Source organism: Dromiciops gliroides, chromosome 6 (assembly GCF_019393635.1).
Source record: "Dromiciops gliroides isolate mDroGli1 chromosome 6, mDroGli1.pri, whole genome shotgun sequence".
Taxonomy (NCBI): domain Eukaryota; kingdom Metazoa; phylum Chordata; class Mammalia; order Microbiotheria; family Microbiotheriidae; genus Dromiciops; species Dromiciops gliroides.
The window spans coordinates 56,272,639-56,299,573 of NC_057866.1; the positions used below are offsets into that span (position 1 = coordinate 56,272,639).

The 26,935-nt window shown below is 36.1% G+C and overlaps 1 protein-coding gene across 1 annotated transcript in view; it reads right to left on the bottom strand.

Annotated features, from left to right (window-relative positions):
- The window catches only part of NWD2 (NACHT and WD repeat domain containing 2), a 167,129-nt gene that overhangs the window by 74,517 nt on the left and 65,677 nt on the right, over nt 1-26,935 (bottom strand). Inside the window, exon 2 of the mRNA XM_043973192.1 lies at nt 18,855-18,943. Coding sequence (XP_043829127.1) covers nt 18,855-18,943 — 89 coding nt within the window. The remainder of the gene's footprint in view (nt 1-18,854; nt 18,944-26,935) is intronic.

Below are 26,935 nucleotides of genomic sequence, written 5' to 3' on the forward strand. Positions count from 1 at the left end.
TCAACAGGGGGATGAAAGAGAACTCTTGGGCTGCATTTCTGTGATTTCAACAGTGAAAGGGGCATCCAGGTGGATGGAAACTTGTTCTCCTAATGCAGATCAGGAACTATTCTGTGATTTGAATCAAAATTGCCTAGAGCACTGGGAGAATGAGTGCTTTGCCCAGAGTAAGTATGTATCCTATATCACACATCATCCATCATATCGTATCATCAATTAGTTGGCAGCTAGGTAGCACAGTGGAGTCAGGAAGACCTGAGTTCAAATCTGGATTTAAAGACAGTGAGCTAAGACAATTAACCTCTGTCTGCCTCAGTTTCCTCATATGTAAAATGGGGATAAAAAGGGTTGTTGTGAGGATCCAATGGGAAAATATTTGTAAAGCACTTTGAAAGCATTAAAACACAACATAAATGCTAGATAACTATTATATATCAGGGGAAGGGGTTGGATCTAGGTTTCCCTAATTCCAAAGTCAGTTTTCTATCCATTATATAATGCTGTTTTCCTTCCATGAACACAACAGGCTGCAATAAATATCTTCTTGAACTTATCTTTGTATTTATTGTGTTTTAGAAAGGGTATTTCAGATGAAGCAGATTGACTACTCTTATGGGCTTCCTTACTAGTATTTTGAGCTAGTTTTATTAAAAAATAAAAAGATCCCAGTGTCTGAAAAGTGTCAATTTTATACATGCAGTTCTAGACCCTCATAACATTTAGCATTTTATGGCACAGTACTGAAGGAAAGGGCTTTAAAAGAAAAAGTGATAAAGTTACTAAAAGAAGGAAGGAATGAGATCAATTTCTCCTTGAGAATATTTCTTAGCATCATCTCATTTCCCCTCAGTTCTTTATTCTCTTTCTTCAATGATTTGTCAATATTTATTAATATCAATAAATATATGTATCAATTAATACCTTAGTGTGAAATATTATGCCAGACCCTGTGAGAATACAAAAGTAGTATATAACATGGACCATGCCCTTAATGAACGTGCAACCTCATTGGGCTGCAGCTGTAAATTACATCAAACACTTGGTAGGAAATGAAAGATCATCTAATTCAACTTCCTCATTTTGCAAATGAGAAAACTGTGTGCCAAAGTCACACAGCAAGATGTTGGCAGAACAAATACTGGAACCCAGATCTCCATACTTCAATTTCAGTGTTTTACCCCTAATGTTGTCATTCCTCTAATTAGATGTGATTGTTCCTTCCTTTGAAATTCCATGTCTCTCCTAGTACCTCTTTTTTTTTTTTTTTTTTTTGTGAGGCAATTGGGGTTAAGTGACTTGCCCAGGGTCACACAGCTAGTAAGTGTCATTGTTGTTTGTTGCTGTTTTTTTTTTTTTTGTGGGGCAATGAGGGTTAAGTGACTTGCCCAGGGTCACACAGCTAGTAAGTGTCAAGTGTCTGAGGCTGGATTTGAACTCAGGTCCTCCTGAATCCAGGGCTGGTGCTTTATCCACTGAGCCACCTAGCTGCCCCCTTGTACCTCTCTTAAAGCATTTATTACAGACTGACTTTCTATTACAGCTATTTGTATACATTTTATTTCTCCCTATATATCATAATCTCCTTGAGGACTGTACTGCCTTCATCTTTGTATTCCTACTAAAAACTTGTAGAATGACTTGAATACATGTAGTAAGATAGTAGCTCTCATTTATTAAATTCTAATCTGTGGTATATAGAATATCTGGTGTTATATGTGATGCCTACAAATTTCTTCTGAAATATTTCTTGGACATTACCCTTTCTGAAGGTTTAGTAATCATAACCTGAGTCCATGCATTCATATTTTTACTACTGAATCAGATTTCTAAAATATTCTCCCTTTTCCTAGTACATTTCCCATCTTCCACTGGTCTGTCTGTCTGTCTCTGTATATACATACACATATATGAATTACACACACACATAGTGTATATATATACATATATGTATATATATAAATGAAAAGATTAAGGTATAAAAATGGAACTGAGATTTTAAATAGTAGATAAATATATGAAGTACAGGCTATTTGATGCAAGTTGATATATGGTAAAATGTCTGCATGATCAATAATTGGCAAAATGTGTTTTCAGTCTAAATTGCTTACCAAGACAAGATTTATTAAGTACTTTAAAAAATTAAGTTTAGCTTTTAGCTTAATGGCTGTCCAGTGCAAGAGCTAGAATCTAATTTGCCACTTACTCAAATCCAAAGTTGTTGACACTGTGTTTTATGTGCCCATACTTATTCCATCATTAAGTATAAAAGCCCATAAAAAGTAATTTGATTTGTATCCTTTTTACTTAAAGCCACTTGACTTGTATGAAAAAGAACTATAGTCTCTGGGCAACAGATATATCATGGTCATTATGTTGCTGAACTAGTCTGAAAAAGCTAAAACCATTATATTAATTTATGTAGCAAGATCTGAAAACAGAAAAGTAAACATTCATTCTGTACAAAAATAATTAATTCAGTAAAATAAATAATCATCCTATATATTATTTCCTTAAAAGGAATTTCGTGAATTAAACCTTAAGTATTTTCCCAACTAAGTTTCTCTTTTCCCTCTTTTCCTTTCCTTTTTCCCCCACATCACTTATTCTGTCTCTTAAAGTAGTTCCTAAAATAAGGACTGACTTTTTTGATAATATTGAAGACATATTCAAGTTGGTTTGTCTTACAAAGTAGTCATAATGAGAATCTATACACTTATTCCAAAAGTGCTCCGATTGCTCAAAATATTTTTGGAAATCCACTTTTTGAATATATTTCAGAACCAGCATTTGAAAAGTGCTGTTCTCTCTATTTCATTACAACAGTGGTTGCAGGTGGGTCTTCAGAACCATAGAAGTTAAGCATCATCCTAGAAGCAAGCTACTCTGAAACTATTTCTTCAATGCCAAGTGGTTTGACCTGTTAAGGACCAGTATACAAACTTCTCCAGTATTTCCAACTTTATACATATATAAAGATCGGTGGTAGCACAAGAGAATCCCATTCTCTAGGAAACAGTAGACAAGAAATGTCTCTTTTAAAAGAGAGTCCAGGACCCAAGAACTGGCCACTTCCCTCCTCTTATGCTGGGATAAAAAAACCTGGCTATTAGGTATTTGAAGGTTTAGGTTCATTGAGAAGACAGTTTTTAATTACATGGCAAATGCCAGCAGTCACTAGTTTTGGGGAAATGTTCCAGGTAACTTATGAAACAGCCAGGCCAGGATAGCCAACTAGGTATCTGGGATCCCTAAATGCATCTACCAGGGCCCATTCCTGGATAAGTATAGTTGCTACCACTCTGGGTGTCATTAGGGAAATGGAAAGTTAGAGAGACCTTGACTTGCAAGTGAATTGTTGACAGAATCCTAGAAGCATGTAGTGTTCCTTGACAAACTCCAGTGATACACCTGCTTTGACATATTCAGGACGACAGACCAGCTCCTATTTGTTGTTGCAGTTTTTGAGCTACCCAGAGGAAAGAGTGCAGAACTTTATGTGGTCAAAGTTCAAGTTTATATTCTTCAACTCGCTCATCCACTTTAATCACAAAACTTTACTCTGAGTGTTGTTTCTATCTCCAAAATTCAAATCCAACCTCAAAAGATGCATTTCATGAAACATGATGATTGGGTCCATGAAATATGCCACTCGCTTTCAAACTGGCTCTCAGAAATACATGAATATTCTTAATTCATTTTATTGATTCTCTAGCAGGTTCCTTACTGTAGTTGGCACAAGACTTCACTTTGAGTCTCAAGCTTCCAACTCAATATCTTGCCTCTCACTCTTGGCAGATGCCTCTCTTTACTTCCTCACTGAGAAGATGGAGGTCATCTTGATGTCAAGTCCTTCAAGTTCTTTTCCCTACTCTTCTAAACTGCTCATATCCAGTGCATATCCTCTCATACCCTTTCAAGCTCAAAGGAGTTCTTATTATCAAGGCTAACCTACACCAGCAATCCATGCCCCACTCCCTTCCTCTCTCTCTATTGGGTTTTCCTCATCATCTCACAAACATGTCCAGTTCTTCTCTCCCCTAAAACAAGACAGCAACAATAAAACTAAACACTCACCTTCTTCTGACCTTTCAACCTCTTAAACTATCATCCCTTTCTCCCCTCTTCACTTTTAAACTTCTAGATGGAGTGTTATATAATCTCTGCCTCTCCTCCTTCCTTAAACCTGTTTGCTTTTTATTTGTCCTAATTCTTTTTCTGATTTCTCTCCTTAGCAGACTTATCTCTTCAGGTTATTATCTATTGGTATCCCTCAAGGGGCCATTCTGCACCCTCTTCTCTTTTTCCTCCATGCTATGTAACTGGGTGTTCTAATCAACTTCCATGGGTTCAATTAATCTTTCTCCTATATCACCAACTAACTTTTGGACACATTGAATTGGATGGTTCAAAGGTATCTCAAATGAAACATATCCAAAATAGAAGTAATTATCTTCCTCCTCAATTGTCTCCTCTTCTTAATTTTCCTATTACCATTAATGACATCACCATCTTCCCAGTCCCCCAGGTTTAAAATGTTGGTGTTGTCTTTGACTCCTCACTTACAATGCGTGAGAGGAAAGATGTTAAGTTGCCTTTTAGATAGTTTTAAGTTTTTAGAGAGGCAATATATTGTAGTAGAGATCCAGCTTCACAATCAGGAAGCCTCACCTCTGACACATAATGATTGTATATACAAGTTACTAAGACTCTCTGGGTGTCCCTAGGCACCTCTCTAAAGCTTCAAGATAGAGGGATTTCATTTACAGTAGTTGATACACTAATGAAATCACAGGGATGGAACAAAAAGAAAATTTCAAGTAAAGGGAACAGAGAAAACTAGAAATGTTAATTTGAACTTGGAAATCAGAAATATATAGGTGACTGGGAAACTAAGAGAATTAAGTGAGTTTCTTGAATGAACAAATGTAAAGGGAGAAGAGCAAAGGAAACAAGGCAAGAGTCTCGCTAGAGTTAGAGGGTATGAAGAAGCATGAATTGCCAATAAAATCTGCACTTAGAAAGTAGTGAATAAATAGTTGTTGAATTAAACTGACCTTAGATGGAATAACAACAATTAAAGTTCATAACAACCTGTCTCTCTCCTACCTTCTAGACTTACTTCATATTACTTTCCAGTACCCACATTCTAGAAGTCCTCATTTTTTCTGGCGGGGCAATGAGGGTTAAGTGACTTGCACAGGGTCACACAGCTAGTAAGTGTCAAGTGTCTGAGGCTGAATTTGAACTCAGGTCCTCCTGAATCCAGTGACAGTGCTTTATCCACTGCACCACCTAGCTGCCCCCAGTACCCACATTCTAACCAAAATTAACATATTCTTCCTCCCCCACATTGACCATCCATCTCTTGCCTCTGCTTTTTCATGGTCTGACCCTCATGTTTAGAATGTACTCTTTCCTCATCTATACCTTACAGAATCTCAAGAATCGTTTTTTTTCAAGGCTCAGCTTAGGTACAACTTTTTTTTTTTTTTGGTGGGGCAATGAGGATTAAGTGATTTGCTCAGGGTCACACACCTAGTGTCAAATGTCTGGGGCTAGATTTGAACTCAGGTCTTCCTGACTCCAGGGTCGGTGCTTTATCCACTGTACTACCTAGCTGCCCCTAGGTACAACTTTCTATGTGAAACCTTTCTTGATCACACTTTTTGAAAATGCTCTGTTCTACCTCACATTATTTTGCTTTGACTTATCTGTATACATTTTGATTGTCCTTTTTCCAAGCAGAATATAACTCCTCAAGGGCAGGAACTGAGGTTCATTTGGTCTTGTTTGTCCAACACCTAATTATATCTGTTTAGGTGGTTAGTCAATGTTTGTTGAATTGAGTGGCAAACAGACAAACAAATAAAAACTCCAACTACTTGACCTTAGGCAAGTAAAATTCTCTTGGTCATATCTGAATGATGCAGAGGTTGAACTAGATCTGAGAAGAAGAATTAAGATACCTGGTCCTCATCACTTTTTGAGTATACTGATGGTGCTTTAGCAGCGTGTAAGTATTCTTGATGCCTTCCACTCATATAACTCTTGAGAGGAAAGCAGTTACATGTCCTCACTTGGGAATTTAACACTTACCCATTAAAATGAATGAATAAACTCCTTATCTGTCACAAAGATGTTATGCTGTATTGTAATTCGTGAATTATGTTATGTTATGGAAAAATAAGAACCTGGAGAAGTTACAAAAGAGGAAAAATTACATGACAGGCATGGCTTGCCAAAATGAGGAACTTAATAAAGAGCAAGAACCTTCTGATATCTCTTTATTTGCCTCTATCTGTCTTAATTTTTTTTAAATGATAAACTTTAAAACCATTAACAAAGCATTCAAATAAACATACACAATTCAGAGTAAAATTTTATGTACAATTCTCTGTATTTAACAAAATAAAATCAACCCTATTTTCTCTCACCTAACAAGTGAAAAACAATAAACACATTTTCCCTATTTACTCTTCTAAGTCCAATTGAAGTACTTCCATATTGTTTCCCCTTTGGCTTCTCTTCCCTTCCCCTACTTCTCCCTCCCCTCTCTGTCCATCCATCCCTTCATCCTTCCTTCCTTCTTTCTCATTCCTTTCTATATAGTTGTAGTTACAGTATATATGACGTTGGTTCTGTTGGTATAATTTTACATCAGTATAAACAGCTTTCCCCACATTTCCTTGTATCCTCATGTTTACTTTTTATTGTGCTAAAATATTCCATATTGCAGTCATTGGGCTTATAAGTTGTTTCTATTTTTTATTATCACAAACAAAGCAACTATAAATATTCTTACGACTCTTATTTTGATTATATTTCTTATAAAAATGTATACCAATCTATGTTTTTGTTAATGATGTAATGAATGTTTGTGTCCTCATAATCTCACCAACATTGTTGCATTCTACCAGTGATAGTTATATTTTGTAGAATAGGTAGAATTAGTGGAGTAGCAGGCAGGAGAGAGAACATGGAGGGGTAAATGATTTTAATATTAACATCATCGACATTTTGGCTACTATCAATTAAGTCATTTATATTACTCTTCTAGCACGTCAAAAGGTAACCAAGTGAGTAGTGAGCTGGCAGTATTTTAGTATCATAGTTACTCTTCTCTACAAATATAAGGTTATTATTGTTGATATTGTTATTTTTATCATCATAATAGAGCGGTAGTATGTAGTAGTGGTTAGCTCAGTCTAGAAGTCAGGAAGACTGCCTGTCAAGTCCTACTTCTGATGAATACTAGCTCTTTTAACATGAGTAAGTTATTTAACCACTCAGTACCCTAGGTTACTCTCTAAGACTGAGTTATATATGAATTGCCATTTTGCTTTGGTGAACTTAGTATCTACATCATGAGTTTTCATAACTAATGAGATAACAAACCTGGTCCAAAAAGAAGCATGACAATCACAATCATCCTCAAAATATACAAAGATTAATAAGCGGAAAAAGGAACAAATTCCTGCCAACTCGGGTTTACGTTAAAGAACTTTGGCAGATAATTAAAAGTCCAAATCTCAATCATTATATCTACATGATTTCAGTAATACAGGGTAATCAAAGGGGTGAGGATGTTCACTGGTTCTTTAATACCTCATGAAAATTTGTTGAAAATTCATTCCCTTGTGATACCAATTGTAATTATTTTTGGCAGTGAATTAAGCTGCTCTTATAATATAGAACATTCTCACCAGATAAGGTTTTTGCCTTACCTAGACATGTACACAATTTAAAAATCATCCATTCATGATCCAATGTTCTTTATTCATTTAATCCTTTTATCTTAAGCTAAGTAACACTGTCCCCATTTAGATCAGTGACTGCCACACTTGTATTAAGAAGCTCTATGGATATGCTATTTCATGTCTTCTACTGACAATGATGTTCTAACAGAGTCCTAAGAAAAAGTGCACATATATTCACAAATGACTCCCACCTTACCTATACTCATCTTTCCTATCTCTTACCTACTCTAACACTTGTTTATTCAGTATCTTGTCATTTGATTATGCATTAATACTTCAAGGCTCGGTGATGTCTTTTTTCTCACAACCAATACAAATGCAACCCTTTGGTGACATATTGAGTAGATGATCTTTAAGAGTTGTGGTGGCTACAAAATTTGTCAGCCAACATAGTGATGAGTCTCTCCAAACCTAGCAGGATTTATCCTTACGTAATACCCATAAAACTCCTCATCAGTCCTATCAATTAAGCCTTCCTACTTTGGTAGGATCTGCTAGAGTTTGTCTTTTTGCTGCCATAGCCTTGAAGAACTCAAAGTCATCTCTAAATCATGATGAGACATTTGAACAGGACTTTAGATCATACACTTGATAATATCTTGTCATGTATTGGTTTCTAATAGTTTTATATTTATCAACTCGTTTATTTACTCATTCAGTCATCGAAAATTATTAAGCTGTTAGTATAGGCACAGGAAAATATGAAAGTAAATGAGACACAGTTCCTGCCCTGATTTGTGTCTTATTTCTATGGATATACTGTAAACTCGTTGAGAGTAGTAATAATCTTATACTTGTGTATTCCCAGCACAATTAGGTGGTCAAATGTATGAGCTGAAAAAAAGTATCATTGAAAGGAGTTTCTTTTCCTGAATCCTTCATATACTTTTTGTTCTTTAAGCATTTAGGTTTCCTTCTATATAGTATTCTCTATGCATTTTATGTGCTAAAGACTATAGCGTTAACCATAATTTTTATAATTATTTTAAAGAAAGAATTGCTTTCATATTAATTTCTTGGTTTAAGAGTATATCTGACAGAAAGTTTACTACCCAAAACACAGATATATAAAATGCCAAAGGGTCAAATTAAAATATCTAGTTTCATAATTTAAACCCAGACATTCTAATTTTGCTTCTAGCTAATAATACTAATCAATATTCCCAATAACTTCTTTTTTTTTTTTTTTGCGGGGCAATGGGGGTTAAGTGACTTGCCCAGGGTCACACAGCTAGTAAGTGTCAAGTGTCTGAGGCCGGATTTGAACTCAGGTACTCCTGAATCCAGGGCCGGTGCTTATCCACTGTGCCACCTAGCCGCCCCCCCAATAACTTCTATAGAAGCTTTTTTTGGTTCAAGGACAAAACTACCCTGACTAACATATTGCAAGAGAACATTAAATCAGAGATGTGATTAATATACTGTGATATATTTCTCCACATATGGTAATTGAGTCCCATAGGAGAATCCAATGCTTTGAAAAATCTGCCAGGTCTGATATTTTCCAACAACTGAGGTCCTGTTATCTGTAAAGCCATATTTTTCCTTGAAGCCCATAATATTGAACATATAATGAATTTGATTCAGGTTTATGATTTATGGTGATTCATGACTAATCATTCAACAGCTGTCTTGATGACCCAGTATTACATGACATTTTGCATACCAATTTTGGCTATTTTGTGCTATTATTTTATCTGTCACGTTATAAATTGTCATGAGGGATCCCTAAGGCAAGTTGTTTATCTGTGTGTAAACAAATAAAGGATGAAATTTTCTTCGCAAACATTGGTACCTGTTCTTTTTTAAAATTTTAAAATTTTTAATTTTTTTAGTGAGGCAATTGGGGTTAAGTAACGTGCCCAGGGTCACACAGCTAGTAAGTGTTAGGTGTCTGAGGCCGGATTTGAACTCAGGTACTCCTGACTCCAGGGCCGGCGCTCTATCCACTGCGCCACCTAGCTGCCCTGGTACCTGTTCTTTACCCACACTATGTATCCTTATTACATATTTGATTTTTGACAAAGTAAGCATGAATTTGAGGTAGTACTGAAAAGTGAGATCTACTCTATAAATCAGGGAGAAAAATTTTGATCTAATAATTTTGTCTGTTACAAGAGTGATTTACCTTATAAATTGAAGGTAATATTTTGTGAGTCTTCAAATAGCCCAATGTTTATAAGCAATGTTTTTATTAAAGTACCTTCAAAATGAATGGTGTATACAAATGCTAATCTATGCATGAGTTTTATCATTGACATTCACAAATCATCTTTGGTAGATCCTGATTTTGGTCTTTTTTTATACAAATAACTGAAACTTCTCAGATAGATTAGTGCAACATCCCCTATCCACTTGGAAGTGGAGAGGTGGTTTGGGACGGTTCATTGAAGGATAGCCATGGGACACTGAGCTACATAGATGGAGGGAGACATGAATCCTGATCATCTCAGATACCATTTTTGAGCAATTTAAGTGGAGAGGAACTTCAAAGAGACGATCAGATTTGGAAAGAGATGGATGAGAGAAAACACTTGAACTTCTGAATGGCTAGCAGGGACCCCTCAGGCTCCTACCACACGCTTTGATTTCCAGAGACTGCTAGTGGACTTCTCCAGTGAGATTGTTCTCTACTTGGTTGATCTGAGCTTTTATCTTACTCTCAAGCCTAAGAGCTTATTTACTCTTCTTTATTCTATATCTACTCTAACCTGTATATCTTCTGTTTCACAGATTGCTTATATAAGTAATTTTGCTTACTCTCCGTTATTGTCTTGTGTATACCAAGTGTTTAGAGGAAGCTGAGCTTGCCAAGAATTTGTTAACTCTTACATTCCCCCCTTGGAGAAATCAGGGAAGGTGGCTTTTATCCTGAACTGTTAAAAGAGCACCATACCCCTAGCTTGCTTATATGTGATAGATAAAATAGATAGATTTTTCTTGCCAATGCCCATCTTAGAAATATCATGAAAGAGGGGGTTCTCAACCACAGCTCTCCATCGTCTACCTACTTTCCACCAAGATGGAAATTGTAATCTCTTTTTGAGATATGAACTGAGGCATATCAGGTCTCATATCTATCTACATAAACCCTTTCAATACAGGCTGCCCCATGTCCCTGTGGCTCTGGTTAAACTCTTATATTAGGAATCTGGATGAAAAAAAGATAGTGTTCCATAAAAGGAATGAAAGTTAAAGTGGAATGACGTGAATATGGGACTAGGCCAGAAAATAATTTCTTATAAGGGGTTTACATTTTAAAGTGTAAGACATTTCTGAAGACAGCAAAGCAATTATTTTATACATGGCTTCTGTCCTGAAACTACTCTCTCCAAAGGAAGTTGGTGGCATAGTAGATACAGCACTGGGTTTGGAATCAGGAAGACTCATCTTCATGAGTTTAAATCTGTCCTCAGACATTTACTAGCTCTTTGAATTTGGGCTTGATCCTTAACCCTGTTTGCCTCAATTCCTCATCTGCAAAATGAGCTAAGAAGGAAATGGCTAACTACTCCAATACCTTTGCCAAGAAAACCTCAAATGGAGTCACAGAGACATGACTGAACAAAAAACAAACAAACAACTATCTTCAAAGTTACCCATGATCTCTTAATTGCCAAATCTAATGGTCTTTTCTTAGTCCTCATCCTTCTGAACCTTCTGTAGCCCTTGACACTGTGGATCACCCCCTTCTTCTTGATACCCTTTTCTCTGTATGTTTTCGTGACATTGCTCTCTCTGGATTCTCCTCCTACCTTATTGACTATTCCTTCTCAGACTTTGTGTCATTTTTAGTAATAGAAATTGTTTTCTGTTTTAAAAACTTTTATTTATTTTAAAAATTCATTAAAATTTTTCAGTTTCAAATTCTCTTCCAGGTCTTGCCCCACACACTGAGAAGGCAAACAATATGATATCAATTATATATATATAATCATGTAGAACATATTTCCATATTATCCATGTGGCAAAACCAGGAAAAATAAAGAAAATGGAAAAAAATATACTTCAATTTATACTCAGAGGTCATCAGCTCTCTCTTTGAAGTGGATAGCATTTTTCATCCTGGATCCTTCAGAACTGTCTTGTATCACTGTATTTCTGAGAATAGCTAAGTCTTTCACAGTTGGTCATCATTATAATATTGCTATTACTATGTACAATGTTCTCCTGGTTCTGTTCACTTTACTATGTACCAGTTCATATGTATTCCCAGATTTTTCGGAAACTATCATTCTCATTATTTGTTCTAGTACAATAGTATTCCACCAAAGTCACATATCATAATTTGTTCAGCTATTTTCCAATTGATGGGCATGCCCTCATGTCCCATTCTTTGGCAACACAAAAGAGCTATTGTAGATATTTTTGTAGATATAGGTCCTTTTCCTTTTCCTTTGATACTTTGGGATATAGATCTAATAATGATATTACTGGATCAAAGGGTTTATAGTGCTTTGGCTATAGTTCTAAATTGTTCTCTAGAATGGTTGTGCAAGTTCACAACTCTACCAGCAGTGTATTAGTGTCCCTTTTTCCCACTTTGCCTCCAGTATTTGTCATTTTATTATTTCTGTCAAGTTAGCTAATCTGATAGGTATGTAGTCAAACCTCATAGTTGTTTTAATGTGCATTTTTATAATCAAAAGTGATTTGGAGTATTTTTTCAAATAAATATAAATAGCTTTGATTTTTTTCTCCTGTAAACTGCCTGTTTCTATCCTTTAACCATTTATCCATTGGGGAATGGCTCTTACTTTCATAAATTTGATCCCATTCCCTATATATTTGAGAAATGAGAACTTCATAAGAGAAACTTGTTGTAATTCCTCTCTCCCTTGCTCAGTTTCATGTTTTCTTTCTAATTTTGGCTGCATTGATACTGTGCAAAACTTTAAATTTCATGTAATCAAAGTTAGCCCTTTTACTTCCCGTAATCCTTTCTGTCTCTTATTTGGTCACAAAATATTCTCTTATCCATATATCTGAGGGATAAAATTTTTCATGCTCCCCTAATTTGCTTATGCTATCACCGTTTATGTCTAAATCATTTACCTGTTTGGACCTTATCTTTTCCTAGTAATTTTTGCCAAATAGTGAGTTCTTGCCCCCAAAGCTTGGATCTTTGGGCTTACTAAACAATGGTCATTTATTACTGTGTATTATTTACCTAATCTAGCCCACTGTTCCACCACTTTATTTCTTAGCCCATACCAGATGTTTTCATCATTACTACTTTACAACATAATTTGAAATCTGGTACTGATAATTTGTCTTCCTCCTAATTTTTTTCATTGATTCCCTTGATTTTGCTGATCTTTTGTTCTTCCAGAAGATTTTTATTAGATTTTCTAGATTTACAAAATAATTATTTGGTAGTTTCATTGGAATGACACTGAATAAATAAATTAACTTGATAAGTAAAAAGATAGAATTGTCATTTTTTAAAATGAGTTTAAAATTCATTTACTACCCTGCTCCTCTCCCATCTCTTCCCCCACTCCATAAGCCTTTTCCTGTTACTTTTATGTAGGATTTTGCTTCTGTCCTTCCCCCTCCCCCAGTGCATTCCCTTCACCCCTCAATTTAACCCTAAAGATGTTATCATCTAGCTAAGTGACACATTGGACAAATCATCACCCCTGGACCCAGGGGGATCCCAGCCAAAACCCGGCCTCAGACACAAGACAGTCACCCACTGTATGACCCCAGGTATGTCCCCCAGATCCAATTTTTTTTTATGGTTCTCTAGGATCTTGTATTTGAAAGTCAAATTTGCCATTCAGTTCAGGTCTTTTCATCACAAATATCTGAAAGTCTTCTTTCTCATTAAAGTCCCATTTTTTTCTGCTGAAAGATAATGCTGAGTTTTGCTGGGTAGGTGATTCTTGGTTGTAATCCCATTTCCTTTGCCCTTTGGAATATCATATTCTATGCCCTCCGGTCCTTTAATGTAGAAGCTGCTAGATCTTGTGCTATCCTGACTGGGGCTCCACAGTACTTGAATTCTTTCTTTTTGGCAGCTTGCAATATTTTCTCCTTGACCTGAGAGCTCTGGAATTTGGCTATAATATTCCTAGGAGTTTTCTTTTTGGGATCTCTTTCTGGAGGTGATCAGTGGATTCTTTCCATTTCTATGTTAGCTTCTTCTTCTAGAATTTCAGGGCAATTTTCCCTGAGAATATCTTGGAAGATGATGTCTAAGCTCTTTCCTTGATCATGGTTTTCAGGTAGATCAATAATTTTCAAATTATCTCTCCTGGACCTATTTTCCAGGTCGGCAGTTTTTCCCAGAAGATATTTCACAGTGCCCTCTATTTTTTTATTCATTTGGATTTGCTTTATTGTGTCTTGGTTTCTCATAAAGTCACTGGCTTCCATTTGTTCAATCCTCATTCTTAAGCAATTATTTTCATCAGAGAGCTTTTGTATCTCCTTTTCCATTTGACTTTTCAAGCTGTTGACTTTTTCTCATGTCTTTCCTGCATCACCCTCATTTCTCTTTCCATTTTTTCCTCTACCTCTCTAACTTTATCTTCAAAGTCCTTTTTGAGCACCTCTATGGCCTGAGACCAATTCGTATTTTTCTTGAAAGCTTTAGATATAGGGGTCCTGATGTTGACATCTTCCTCTGAGGGTGCCCCTTGGTCTTCCTTGTTACTAAAGAAACTTTCTATGGTCCTCGCCTTTCTCTGTCGGCTCATCTTGGCTTTCTTTTACTAGAGTTTTAGCTCCTTAAAGTAGGGCACTGTTTCCAGGCTGCAGTATCCCAAGTTTAAGAAGTCCCAGGTGGTATGATTTAAGGAGAATCAGGTTCTTCCCTCACCCGGCCTGTTTCCTGGTCCTTAGACGACCCCAGACCAACTTGCCAATCAACCAGCTTTGTGTGTTGTGGTTGTTAGCTCTGATGAGCCTGTGCCCCTCCCCGACCTAGGCCATTTCTACTTGAGCCTACCACCTGGTTCTCAGTACGGGTGTAAAATCCAAGTTCTGCCTTAGCACCAGTATAGACCCCTGTAGTCTCTCCCCTGCCCAGGGCTCAGCCCACTCACCAGACTGTGAGCTTAGTTCCAGAGGACACTGGCGCTTCAGCTGATTCAGAGGCTCTGGGGGGTCTCCTTCTCTGGTGAGGACTTCCTGAGACTGGATCTGTGTCAGGGTGACTGTGGGATTGGGCCTGACTCCTGTATCAGCACAGCAGCTCCCTCCTTCTGACCTTCCAAGCTGTTCTTGGTTAGAAGATGATTTCAGCACATTCTTCTGTGAGTTTTGCTGCTCCGGGCATTTTCCTATGACCTTATTTGGATGTTTTTTGGAGCAATCGTGACATGAGTTCGGGAGCTCACTGCCTTTCCTCTGCCATCTTCAGAACTGTCATTTTTATCATATTGGCTCAGTTTACCTATGAGTGATTAATATTTTTCCAGGTGTTTAGATTTGTCTTTATTTATGTGAAAAGCATTTTGTAATTGTGTTCATACAATTCCTGGGCAGGTATATTCCTACGTATTTTATATTGTTTGCAGTTATTTTAAATGGCATTTCTCTATCTTTTTCTGCTCAGTTTTGTTTATAAGATATAAAAATGTTGAAGTTGTTAATTGTTTCAACAAGTTTTTCAGTTGACTGTCTAGGGTTTTATAAGTATGCCATCATATCATTTGCAAAAAATGATAGTTTTGTTTTCTCATTACCTATTCTAATTTCTTCAATTTCTTTTTCTTCTATTATTGCTACAGCTAACATTTCTAATATAATATTGAATAATGGTGATAATGAACATCCTTGTTTCACCCATGATCTTATTGGAAAGGCTGCTAGCTTATCCCTATTATAGATAATGCTTGCTTTTGGTTTTAGATTGATATGATTTATCATTTTAAGAAAAGCTCCATTTATTCCTATGCTTCCTTATGTTTTTCTTTTTCTTTTTCTTTTCTTTTCTTTTCTTTTTTTTTTTTTTTTTGCGGGGCAATGGGGGTTAAGTGACTTGCCCAGGGTCACACAGCTAGTAAGTGTCAAGTGTCCGAGGCCAGATTTGAACTCAGTTACTCCTGAATCCAGGGCTGGTGCTTTATCCACTGCACCACCTAGCCGCCCCCGCTTCTTTATGTTTTTCACAGGAATCAGTGTTGTATTTTGTCAATAGCTTTTTTGGCATCTATTGAGATGATCACATGATCTTTGTTATTTTTACTATTGATATGGTCAGTTATGCTGATAATTCTCTTTTTTTTTTGCAAGGCAATCAGGGTTAAATGACTTGCCCAGGGTCACACAGCTAGTAAGTGTCAAGTGTCTGAGGCCAGATTTGAACTCAGGTCCCCCTGAATCCAGGACTGGTGCTTTATCTACTGTGCCACCTAGCTGCCCTGATAATTCTCTTAATATTGAACCAACCCTCTGGTATAAACACCACCTGGTTATAGCGTGTGATCTTCATAATTATTGTTATAATCTCCTTGCTAACATATATTTTAAAATTTTTGCATTAATATTAATTAGGGAAATTGGCTCATGATTCCCAGATCTATTAATGTAACCCTAACCTCTCTCTTAACCTATAGTCTCCCACCTCCAATAACCTATTAGACATCTTAAATTGGATTCCCCATAGACAACTTAAACTCAATATATCCATAACACAACTCAATCCAAAACCCTTTTCTCGTTTAAACTTCCCTATGTGAAGGCAATGTCCTAATGTCAAGAAAAGCATCACTTTTTTTCTAGTTGTGAGTCTCAAATCTAGGTGACATTTTGGATTCCTTACTCTCTCTCAACCCCCATATCCAATATGCTGCCAAAGCTTGTCCATTCTACCTTTGGAACATCACTTGTATTTGTTTTCTTTTCTTGACCTTGTTCTAGGTATTTATAAACTCATATCTAGATTATTGGTGGTCTTGCTGTCAATAGTCTCTTCCCATTTAAGTACATTCTCTGTTCTGATGCTGTAACGATTGGAATGACGCCACCTGCTGGAGATTTACTGTAGAAGAGTTCCACCCATGAAACGAAGGTCTTTGAGGGCAAGACCAGGAGTCTTTTCTTTGGCATCAGGAAGTGACGTGGGCGAGTGGGAGGAGGAAGGAAGAGACTGGCGCTCAGTCTCACTCTCTTTCCTTTGGACTCTGGTGGAGAGCGGAGCTAGAAATGTGCTCTCCCTTTAATAGATAGGAATCTAGGCCTTTTTCTCTCTCTTTACCAAATTCTTATTCTCTTTAATAAATGCTTAAAAGTCTAACTCTTGCTAAAGCTTATAATTTATTGGCGACCACTCATTAGATATTTTAGACAGGTTAGTTAGAATTTTAGCCCTTAACAATGCCTTAAAGAGCTTCCTAAAGTGCATGTCTGAACATGTTATCCTCTTACTCAAGAAACTCTAGTGACTCCCTATTACTTTTAGGATAAAACATAACCCCCTATGTTTGGATTTTAAGGTCCTTCACAACTTTTCTCCTTGCTACCTTTCTCCTCCCTTCCTTTAGAACCAGAGAGGTGGTGAAGTGGAAACACTTGATGTCAGATACTTACTAGCTATATAATTCTGGGCAAGTGACTTAATCTTCATCTGCCTCAGATTTCTCAAACTATAGAATGGGTACAATAATATCATAAGCATTTCAGAGTTGTGAGGATGAAATGAGATAATAATTGTAAAGAATTTTTATCCTTACTTCTTCCATGTACTCTATGACATAGTGTTCCTTGCATACCCCCCCCCCCATTTCCTTATTCCATGGCTTTTCATTGGCTGGAATTCCTGGAATGTTCTACTTCCTCACTTCCCTGGATCCCTCAAATCTCTGCTGAAACCCCACCCTCTATAAGAGGCTAACTCATGGTCTAACTCAATGTTAGTGCCTTCCTTCTGAGAAGACTTCCAATTTACCATATATATATATATACATACATACATACATACATATATATATATGGAGTTGTTGACATGATGTCTCTACCATTAGAATATGAATTTTTAAGGCAGGGACTATTCTTTGCCTCTCCTTGCACAGTGCCTGCTACAGAGTAAGGGTTTAATAAATGCTTGGTGAAGACCAGACTGAATTATTACTTTTGTTTGATTGCACAAACAAAAGTGATTCGTGGAAGTGCCTGAATGAATGAATTAAGGTAGTAAGAATTGAAGTATATTCCTTTATTAAGCATAATAGAATTAGCACAATGACACTATACATAGCTCCTGATATACAAAGTGGAAAAGTGGAACATATTTGTAATTTAAGGAATTAATTTTTTTCTCTTATAAAGATTTTGAGTTCCAAATTTTCTCTCTCCCTCCCTCATCTCTTCCCTTCCTGACACAGCTATTTACTCATGCAAAACATATTACCATATTAGTCATATTTTGAAAGAAGACACAGACCTAAGGGGAAAAACATGGAAAAAATATAGAAAATGAAAAATAGTAAGCTTTGGTCTGCATTCAGACTCAATCAGTTCTTTTTTTAGAGATGGGTAGCAATTTTCATCATGAATCCTTTGGAATTGTCTTGGATCATTGTATTGCTGAGAATAGTTAAGTCATTCTCAGTTGATCATTGTACAGTGTTGCTGTTACTGTGTAAAATGTTCTCCTGGTTCTGCACACTTCAGTTTGCATCAATTCATATAAGTCTTCCCAGGCTTTTTAGCCTGCTCATCATTTCTTATATCAGAGTAATATTCCATTATAATCATATACCACAACTTTTTCAGCCATTCCTCAATTGATGGGCATCCCCATAATTTCCAATTTTTTGCTACCACAGAAAGATCTGCTATAAATATTTTTTGTATATATAGGTCCTTTCCCCTTTTTTATATCTTTGGGATATAGACTTAATAGAGGTATTGTTGGGTCAAAGGACATGCACAGTTTTATAGACCTCTGCTCATAATTCCAAATTACTCTCCAAAATGGTTGGATCAGTTCACAACTCCACCAACAGTATGCTGTTTGTGTTTAATTTTTGTTGTACTAAGGAAAGAAATGTTTTATGCTGCCTTATAACTCTCAGTTTGTTATCAGAAATATAAACCCAGAGTTGATAACAGAATAATTGAAGATAGGGATAATAGCAAGTTTACCTGAAATTCCAATCCATAGTTTTCTCTGCAGAATTCCCTCAGTTTAGGATACACATTTTCTCTTAGCGCTTGTCGTTCTGCTCCTGTATCTGTGGTAGGAAAAAAAATACTTTTAATAATATTTTAATCAACTTTGTTTCTGTAATATACATGTTGATTTCTGGGAGGAGAGAGGAAAAGTAATAATAAAATAAAACAGGCAGAGAAATATGATCTTGTACCAATTCACAAGTGTACTTTGTGAAATGTGGAAACCTAAGCATTTTTTGGCTTTTTATAGATATCTGCTTGAGATTTTTACCTTGGACAAGAGAAGGTTTAGTATGAATATGATCTTACTGTCTTCAAAAATTTGAGAGGCTGCAATGTTAAAAAGGGATTAAACTTAATATGCAAGATTCTAGATGAAAAAAGAACCCAATGGGCAGAAGTTACTGGGATGTAAATTTTGCTCAATATAAAGAACTGTCAAGTAGAGCTGTTCCAAAATGGAGTGGGCTGGTGAGGAATTTGCCATCACTGGAGATATTCAAGCAGGAGATGAAATTCATGCTTCATGAATCTATGATAACTCTATATTGGACTCATGTCTACTAGAGATCACAAGTTTTCTTTGGTGGACTTGACTTTCAATTGGCATGACTAAGCTACTTTTGGTAGATGGATGGATAACAAGAATGATAATAATGGGTGTATCAGCTCTGCAGAGACCAAATTTTTGAAGATAAACTTGTTTAGGGATTTTTCTACACTTTGTTTTATAGAACAAAGAAGATAAACCCCAAACTATCATCCATCCTTCCATCTATCATCTATTTATCTATCGATCTATCTATTTATCTATCATCTATCTATCTATCATCCATCTATCTATATATCTAAACATATATATATACACACATATTCATGTATTTAAGCCTACATGTATATGTACCTGTGCAGATTGATATGTATATATGCACACATGTAAACATGCTGGTGTATAGATACACACATATATGTATTTATGTGTATATGTATGTGCATAGTTATATTTGGACTTTTTGGTGCAGGATCATAGGTCATAACTGTAGAGCTATAAGTGGACTTTTAAAAGTTCCAGGAAATTCTTCTGCTATAGTTATGATACTGAAATAATCCTTTTAATAAAGAACACCATTCATTATCAAGCTAACTTGTACAAAGTCTAAAAGAAAAAAATTAAAATTGCTATGTGGATACCCTATGTCATGAAATAAATTAATTAAACAGGTCTAGGATCTCATTAATATAGTTGTTCTCGATACCCTTCATACCTGCCTATGTTCTGTAATTCTTATCTATGTCCTCTCATAAGGTCATCACAGGGGGTCTATCCAGTGTTCTGGAGGCTCTCCTATCTTTCTGTTCATGTCTAAAGGATACCAGTAAATAATTTTGCCATGGTAACAGCCCATCTTTTTTGGTCATATACTTCTTTGACGACAGTCTTTGCTATATTTGTCTTTAGATTTTTACTTCTGTTTTTATTTTAGTGTTCATATACATCAAATGCCTTTTCATTGTTCTCGAATATTAATTTTTTAAAACCCCAAATTTAGATTAACCCAGCTAAAGTTGTGTATTTCTGTTTACTTCCCATGTTTTTTGAAACTATCCTTTTCATCTTTTCTTCTGGAACGATATTTCATCACATTCATATACCATGCATACTGTGTTTAACCATTCTCCAACTGATAGATACCACCTTAGTTTGTAGTTACTTGCTATAACAAAAAGAGCTGCTATAAATATTTTTATACACATGGTTCCCTTTTCTCTTTCTTTGCCCTTTTAGGTTTTAGTCCCTTTAGTGGTATCACTGGGTAAAATGGTATACACAGTCCAGTGACTTTTGGGCACAGTTCCAAATTGCTTTCCAGAATGGATGGACCAATTCACAGTTTTATCAACAGTTCATCAATATCCCTGTCCTGCCACAGTCTCTCCAACAAATATCATTTTAATTTTTTTGTCCTGTTTGCTAATTTAGTAGGTATGATATGGAAACTGAGAATTGCTTTAAATTGCATTTCTTTATTTATTAATGATCTGGTGTGTTTTTTTCCACATGGGAAAATCTAAATTAATTTTTTCCCTTTAAACTGGACCCTGTTACTATGGAATTACTATTTGACAAAATAAATAAAATACAAAACAGTCCCCAAACACAATACCTGCAAAAGTCTGGCAGAAATTAGGTTTAGACCAACAATTCATACTATATGCCAAGATAATAGATACCTACATACAAAAAAGTCATATCATGAATAAGAGGAACAAGAAAGAAATAATCTTTCAAATCTGTTGAAAGGGGAAGAATTCATGACTAAACAAATGAGAGGTCACACAAAGTAAAATGGATAATTTTGATTATCTAAAAATTAAAAGTTTTCAATGTTAAAATCAGGAGGTTGTTTTTTTTTTTTAGTGAGGCAATTGGGGGTTAAGTGACTTGCCCAGGGTCACACAGCTAGTAAGTGTTAAGTGTCTGAGGCCAGATTTGAACTCAGGTACTCCTGACTCCAGGACTGGTGCTCTATCTACTGCACCACCTAGCCACCCCCAGAAGGGTTTTTTTTTTTTGAAGCAATGGAATGTCATTATAGCACAAGAAAGGATTAAGTGGATAATTTCAGGGGAAACTGGGAAGAACTTTATGAATAGAGTCAGAGTGAAGTGAACAGAACTAGGACAATTTATTGTAAAGAAAAACAACTTTGAAAGACTTTAGAACTCTGATGAATACAATAATAAACCACAAGACCAAAAGAATGAGATGAAATATGCCACTCACTCATCACATAACAGAGAAGGGATGAATTTGAAATCCAGAAAGATACATACATGACATGGTTAGACATGGTTAATGTGGGAATTTGTTTTTCCATTCTATGGGGAGTGTAGAGGAGAGAAATTCAAGGGTTATATGAATTAAAAAAATACTTGTTCCTTGAAAAATTGAATAACTCTTTTTTAAAAAAAGAAAAAAAATTGGTATAAGGACTCATTATCTGACAAAGACTGTTTGAAAACTGGAAAGTGGTCTGACAGAGATTTGTTATAGAAAAACATCTCCCATCAGATACCAAAACAAGCTCAAATGCATACTTAACTTTGATATTGTGGAAGGACCCCTTGAAATTGTTTTCTTGAATTGCCCTCTTTTCCAGAGATGAAGCCTTCCTACACTAACATACCAGTGATCTTTTGCAATTGAATTCTATTAAACTTTTAGTGCCCTTGAAGCTGAGTCAGCTACAAGCCTGGCTCTGGCCAGTCTGCTCAGACTGATAAACTGTTTGTGCAGCTGGGACTTTTTCAGATAGGCAGAACATCCCCTCTCTGTTGTCTAATGTTCTCATGTCCTTTTGTTCCCTCTCACTCCTCCTCCCCTACTCCTCCCTTCTTCCTCCCATGCCACTCCCATTTGGGAGGGGATTACCCTCCACTCCTCCCCTTTTTGCTATACCCTACACATATCCAAGATTCTGTCAGTATTGTGGACTCTTTGGTATAAGGAGTTCTCACATGCATGTGCTTCTCTTTTATAATAAACCAAGTTACTACCCATGTGTTGTGGAGTTGTAACTTTTAACTATATAAAGGTTCATGTCATAAATAAAACAGGAACACAGAATAATATGCCCTTTCATAACTATAGATGAAGAAGAGTGCATTCAAGCAGAAATGAGACTTTGATCTCAATCAGACCACTACACTATAGGAGTCCTGAAAGTTTACAGAAACCCACCCCGAACTGTCCCTAAAGATCCTGGAATAATGTAACACACAAAACTCCCAAGAAAGGAGCAGCAGGATAAGCCCGGACATTTCCTTGAGAAGTATATAAAACCTGGCCCTATCTAAAGCCCAAAGTTGGGAAGTAGGCTGGAAGAATGTATAAAGAATTCCACCATAAAAAGCTATTATTATGGTGACAGGGAGGCTTATGATACAAATCCAGAAGAAGAGAATGACTCCAAAACACCCACAAGTAAAGCCTCAGAAAAAGACAGATTAGGTACAAGTTCAATTAGAATTCCTGGAAGACTCAAAGCAATAGTTAAAAAAGTTTTTTTTTTAATAAATGAAATGAGAGTACCAGAGGAAGAGGTAGACAATATAACTCAAACATCAAACTCCCTGAAAGTTAGAATGGACAAAATAATGACTCCATAAATAACAAGGAAATTAAAACAAAATCAAAAGATTGAAAAAAATTGAATAAACAAAACAAAAGAAACCTGACTCAAAATAGATCAGACAGACAATTTAGCATTAGAAGGACAGGAATTTAAGAATATCTCAAAGGACCAAGTTGTGTTAATTGATGCAGTGTATTTTTTTTATCCATAGGACAAATAGATCAAACTATTTTATTTCAAAATAAATGTATAATAAAAATTGATCATTTGATGCATCTGGTCCTTCTTGTGGATTTTTTTTTTTTTTAGTGAGGCAATTGGGGTTAAGTGACTTGCCCAGGGTCAAACAGCTAGTAAGTGTTACGTGCCTGAGGCCGGATTTGAACTCAGGTACTCCTGATTCCAGGGCCGGTGCTCTATCCACTGCGCCATCTAGCTGCCCCGCTTCTTGTGGATTTTTAATGAAATAGAGGACTTTTGGGGGCAGCTAGATGGCACAGTAGATAAAGCACTGACCTTGGATTCAGGAGGACCTGAGTTCAAATCCAGCCTCAGACACTTGACACTTACTAGCTGTGTGACCCTGGGCAAAAGATACAGAGAACTTTCAAGCATTCCTGATGAAAGACAAGAGTGGTGGAGAAACTCTGAAGTGAAAACAGGTGTCAAATGAATCATAAAAATGTAAAATTGAGAAAACAAGGATAAAGGGTTAAAAAGGATAAAATTTTTGTATTCTAATATGGGAGGATATATTTGTGTCCTCTCAACCCCATCATTTTTGGGGATCGTAAAGGAAATCTAATTAGAGTTCCTGTAAGTGGTTCTGGTAGGATCCTGATAATCTTAAAAAAAAAGAATGGGAAAGATGGGGCAGAGGAATATATTAGGTAGGGAAAAGGAGTGGAAAGTTAGGGAAAATTATCTTAAATAATTGGGGTACTCAAGTAGAACTCTATACAAACAAGGAAGGAGAGATAGGGGAGTAAATGACACAAATCTCACTCATCTGAACTGATCAAAGAAGAGAAGAAATAGATTGTAACTATGTATAAAAATAATTATCGGGGGCAGCTAGGTGGCGCAGTGGATAAAGCACTGGCCTTGAATTCAGGAGGACCTGAGTTCAAATTTGATCTCAGAAACTTTACACTTACTAGCTGTGTGACCCTGGGCAAGTCACTTAACCCCCTTTGCCCTCAAAAAAAAAATAATTATCATAGCTTTTTTTCTGGTGGCAAAGAACTGGAACTCATAAATTAGAGGATAGCTGAACAAGTTTTGGTATACAAATGTGATGGAATACTTTTGTGCTATAAGAAATTATGAAGGAGATAGTTTTGGAGTAATGTGGGAAGACATGTATGAACCAAGAAGTGAAGTTGAGTAGAACCAGAAGAACAATTTACACCAAGTAAAGCAAACTATGGCCTGTAGGCCAAATCCTACTCACTTTCTGTTTTTGTATAGCAATGGGCTAAGAATATATTTTTTTACATTTTAAAATAAAGCAGGAAAAAACCATGGGCAACAGTTTGGCAACCCCAGATTTAATGCAAAAAAAACAACAACGTAAAGACAAAACTTTGAAAGACTTAAACACAGTGATTAGTGTATTGACCTAACATGATTCTAGAATTCTCATGATGAACCATGTAACCTACCTCCTGATAAAAGAATTTATTTTACTTAACTATATGTTTTAGCAGGGCTTTTGTTTTTCTTTTTTCATTGGGGATGGGATGGAAGAGAGAGAGGGCAGATTTTTGCTGATAGAAAAAAAAATAAAAAAATTTAAAAAAGGTTGCCAAAATGAAAAATAGTGCCTATCCTTAAAGCTTGCATTTTACTGGGAAATAAAGATGTAACAAATAAGTTAATATAAGAAACCATAAGGAGGGTGAGAACACTAATAGCTAGAGGGATTACAAGTACATAGAATTTCCCCATATATTAGTTTTTTTACTACATTAAGAATGTAATAGAAAGTTTATGTTTCTGTCTGATTAACATGCTGTGCTATTACTTATATTACAAAAATGACTCATATTTTCTCTATTTGTATTAATACATTGGCTTTTCTTATTTCATTGGAAATGAAAAAATAATTAAGATAGAATGGATTAATTAGAATGGATGGCAGATGAGCTGGCTTAATTACCCCCCCCCCCATTCATATTGACAGAAGATCTGAATGGTTGGTGATTTTTTAAAAATGGTATACCATGAACAGGAAAATTTTAACTTGCTGAATATCACACATTAAAAGGGACATCTTTTCTGCTTAAGAGACAGGGCAGAATAGGCAGTAGATGAAAGCTACTGAATAACATTATTTATTTTGTGCCTACATAAACACTTCATCTGTCTAGATTTACTTTAGGTTCCTAATGTAGTTTGGCATTTTGGACAGCTACCTTAATTTTTTGAAGATGTTACTTTAATGCTGAGTTTACTGAAGGAAGAGTTTTCTAAATAGTCCCCTTTTGACCTAGAAGGGGTACCTAGAGTACTTATCTTACTTTCAGGGGGTAGCTTAAACCACTGGTACAATTTGGGTTAACAGCATTAATTATTTGATTCAATTTAATAAATATGTATCAAGTCTCTTCTATATACACAGCACCAAGATATTCACTGGGGAAAATAAAAAGAATAAACAAAAGATATGGTGCCTGTCCCAATGGCGCTTATAATACAAAGGGAATATGATATGCATATAAATAACTAAAATACAAAAAAGTACGAGAAATGTATAAGAGAAGAGCAAAATACTAGGTAAGGTCCAAGGAAAGAAAGAATTGAATATGCTTTGTGAAAGAGGTGTCATTTGGGATCATCTTTGAAGGATGGATAAAATTACAACAAGCAGAGTGAGAAGTTGGGAGAGGGCCTTTCTGGTATAGGAAATGGCATGAGCAAACACACTAAATGTATATGGAGGGTAAAGAGCTGTCCAAGCTGGCTGGAGTGAAGACTGTATGCATGGGAATAATGTAAGATAAAGCTGGAAAGGTAGGGTGTTGGGAGATTGTGAAGGGCCTTGAATACTGCATGAAAAAAGCTAGAATTTATGCAGATGGCAAGAAAGGGAGTCACTAGCTGATTTGGGGAAGAGGAGTAACATGATTGATATAATCAGCATTAAAATAGCTTGATTATAGGTTTAAGAAAAGTTCAACTCAATCTATCAAATATTTATTAAGTGCTGAATCCGGATTTGAATTCAGGTACTCCTGAATCCATGGCCAGTGCTTTATCCACTGTACCACCTAGCTGCCCTGAATTAATATTTCTTGATTCATATCCATATAACATTACCAGTAAAATGCTAATGTTAAAAATGGAACTCATTTCGGGCAAACAGTTTTGGATCATGAAAATAATTAAGTAATTTCCCCAAATCAATATAGTTCATTCTCCTGTCAAGTTTTGGACTCAGTTCACAAAATTTGTCCAAAATATATGCACTTAAGAATAATTTTTTTTTTTGTGGGGCAATGGGGGTTAAGTGACTTGCCCAGGGTCACACAGCCAGTAAGTATCAAGTGTCTGAGGCCGGATTTGAACTCAGGAACTCCTGAATCCAGGCCCAGTGCTTTATCTACTGCGCCACCTAGCCGCCCGCCAAGAATAATTTCTATAGATTGCCCATCTAACTGCATATCATAGTTTGAACAATAGGCATTCTTTTTTGTTGTTGTTGTTGTTGTTTTTTTTTGTGGGGCAATGGGGGTTAAGTGACTTGCCCAGGGTCACACAGCTAGTAAGTGTCAAGTGTCTGAGGTCAGATTTGAACTCAGGTACTCCTGAATCCAGGGCCAGTGCTTTATCCACTGCGCCACCTAGCTGCCCCAATAGGCAGTCTTTATATACTTTATTTTTCCTCTGTGGATTATCAGACTTAACTCTTTT